Genomic DNA, 2328 nt, shown 5'->3' with positions numbered 1-2328 from the left:
ATTGTTGTTGATGCAATTATGAACCTCGAGTTCATCCAAGTTTGTGCCACATCCAGGGAGTCCTATTTTCCTTTTTTCCATATAGCAGAAGCGCAAATTCTCTTGTGACTGGCAAAGACTCTTTTCCAAGGCTGGCAGAGAGTCCAACATTGGGCCAGATATTTGAGCTCGCTGAGATGGGGTCTTGATTTGGTGAATGCTGTTTTCTTTCCTATTCTGTACAAACTACTTGTTGTGCCACAGCCAGTGAGTGCACGACATGCTGGTAGACAGTTAGACATGTCTTTTCCAATTTTCTCACGTATGGTGTTGATGGAGATATATCTCTGAGAAAAGTGATTGAGTCCTATGTTCCTATCACCAAAACGTACAACTTCTGTCTAAACTATAGCTAAGTTTACAGGACTATAATTCAGTATTCTTTTAGGTACATAATTGGTGAAGTAGGACAGCAACCTGGTTCATACCTCAGCAAATCTGAAGAGGAAAACAGTTGTCATTCTCAAGTTATGGGCTTTTTTGTCACCGTTCCCATATTCGGCCTGGTCTAATTTGGCTCTTTTTCAGGGATTGGGGTAGTTCTAAAGAACCAATAAAACTTTTTTTCCCCCAAAATAAAATTTGACAACAATCAATTTCATTAATGGAAGACCCTAAATATAAGAAAAATCATTGTTAGATTTTGAAATACCCCTACCCTCGGTAGAACAAAACACGAGGGCCCTTCCTGCTAGACTATAACTCAACATCTGGGGCATGAGTGTTTGTGTCTCTGCCAATATTTCAGTAGTATAAAAATGTAATTTGGTTATTTATTGATAGATTGATTGGTCTAAACTTTCCCACACACAGATCAGAAATAATTACATGGAGTGATTTACAACAACTACAGATGTCCAGAATATTCCAAATAAAAAAAAATCCTTAAAGTGTACGACCAAAAAAGACCAGTGTTTCCCACGTTTAAGTTCATTTACCATATAATATTACCTTCTGACTCACATTAGAGGGTTGGAGTTGAAAAAGATAAGTCCATAAAGGAAAATGACCACGCCCAGAGCAGCAGCCGGGACCAGCAGTTTGGTATACCAGCCCAGCCACAGGTAGTACAAAGCCACTTTCTCTCCGAAGTAATTCCTGCAGGGAGGAAACACACAGGCAGACATGAAGTAAAAAAACATTGGCGACTATAAAAAAGTGTTTGGTCACCTGGGACTTTTATTGGTTTACAGTGTTTAATCACAGATATTTTTCATAAACAAAATACATTTTGATTAATGTTTGTTAACAGGTCTCTTGTCAGGTTTAACAAGTAGTGAGGGTTTACTGGGAATATCTGATCGAGTCCCCTATCTCCAAGGTTATCAAATTCAAATCTCAATAATTTTCAATGACACTTTTAGAGACGTGCCCTTTCTCGATTTTCACACATTTTACGAATCAATAACATTATCTACATAAAACACCACAAAATGTGATTCCTGCAACACGTACAAAAAAGCTGGGACAGGGGCAACAAAAGACTGGGAAAGTTGAGGAATGCAGAAAAAACTCCTGTTTGGAACCTTGGAACAGAGGTGGGAAGTAACGAAGTAATTAAGTCGATTTTTCAGGTATCTGTATTTTACTTTTTACTTCCTACATTTTACACACAAATATCTGTACTTTCTACATCTTACATTTTCAAAACAGGCTTGTTACTTTTGTTTTAATGCATGTGAGGTGAATTACGAATTATTTTTATTTTGCATCATTGCGGGCCTTCCCCGACATCAAGACTGATTTAAAACTAAATGGATGTGACAAGTAGAGAAGACGAGCCATGGTGTGCAGATCATGCCCGACAGACGAAAACAACGTAAAAGATGTATGACGAAACAGCTTCCCAGAGACGGGAGAAAGGTCTAACGGCATAATGTCCAAGAGTAACGCTAGTCCAGTCAGCGACAGGACTGAAAATGAAGATGACATCGACAGAAGCGATTCATCAGACCACCAGTAAGACATCCCGCATCCATGGCCTTACTTAAGGGAGAGGTTTGAACTTGTGGGCGCAAAAAATGCACTATAATCATTTTAGTGTGAATGGTTTAGGCCTATATTAAAGGCAAAGGAACCCATCCATAATGTTGGCGACAGCAAATACAGGTACTTTGTTTTTGTTGTTCACACTGAATACATTCAGAATGGCAGTAATACAAGTTGAAATTAAGCTCCTTTTCAATTATGTTATTATATTAATATGATGTAAGGTTCAGTTTGTTTTGCACAAACAGCCAGTTTAAAAGTTACTTTTTACTGCGAGTACATTTCAGAGACTGTACTTTT

At 38.2% G+C, this 2328-nt stretch overlaps 1 protein-coding gene across 1 annotated transcript in view; it reads right to left on the bottom strand.

The window, feature by feature from the left end:
• Positions 1 to 1914, bottom strand: part of kcnv1 (potassium voltage-gated channel modifier subfamily V member 1) — a 9087-nt gene extending 7173 nt beyond the window's left edge. Inside the window, exons 1-2 of the mRNA XM_010796917.1 lie at positions 1910 to 1914; positions 1003 to 1137 (exon numbers count right to left, since the gene is read on the bottom strand). Coding sequence (XP_010795219.1) covers positions 1003 to 1137; positions 1910 to 1914 — 140 coding nt within the window. The remainder of the gene's footprint in view (positions 1 to 1002; positions 1138 to 1909) is intronic.
• Between the last annotated feature and the right edge of the window lie 414 nt (positions 1915 to 2328).

Source organism: Notothenia coriiceps, unplaced genomic scaffold (genome assembly GCF_000735185.1).
Source record: "Notothenia coriiceps isolate Sejong01 unplaced genomic scaffold, NC01 NC01_scaffold00037324, whole genome shotgun sequence".
Taxonomy (NCBI): Eukaryota; Metazoa; Chordata; class Actinopteri; order Perciformes; family Nototheniidae; genus Notothenia; species Notothenia coriiceps.
This window is presented reverse-complemented; position numbering and strand designations above follow the sequence as displayed.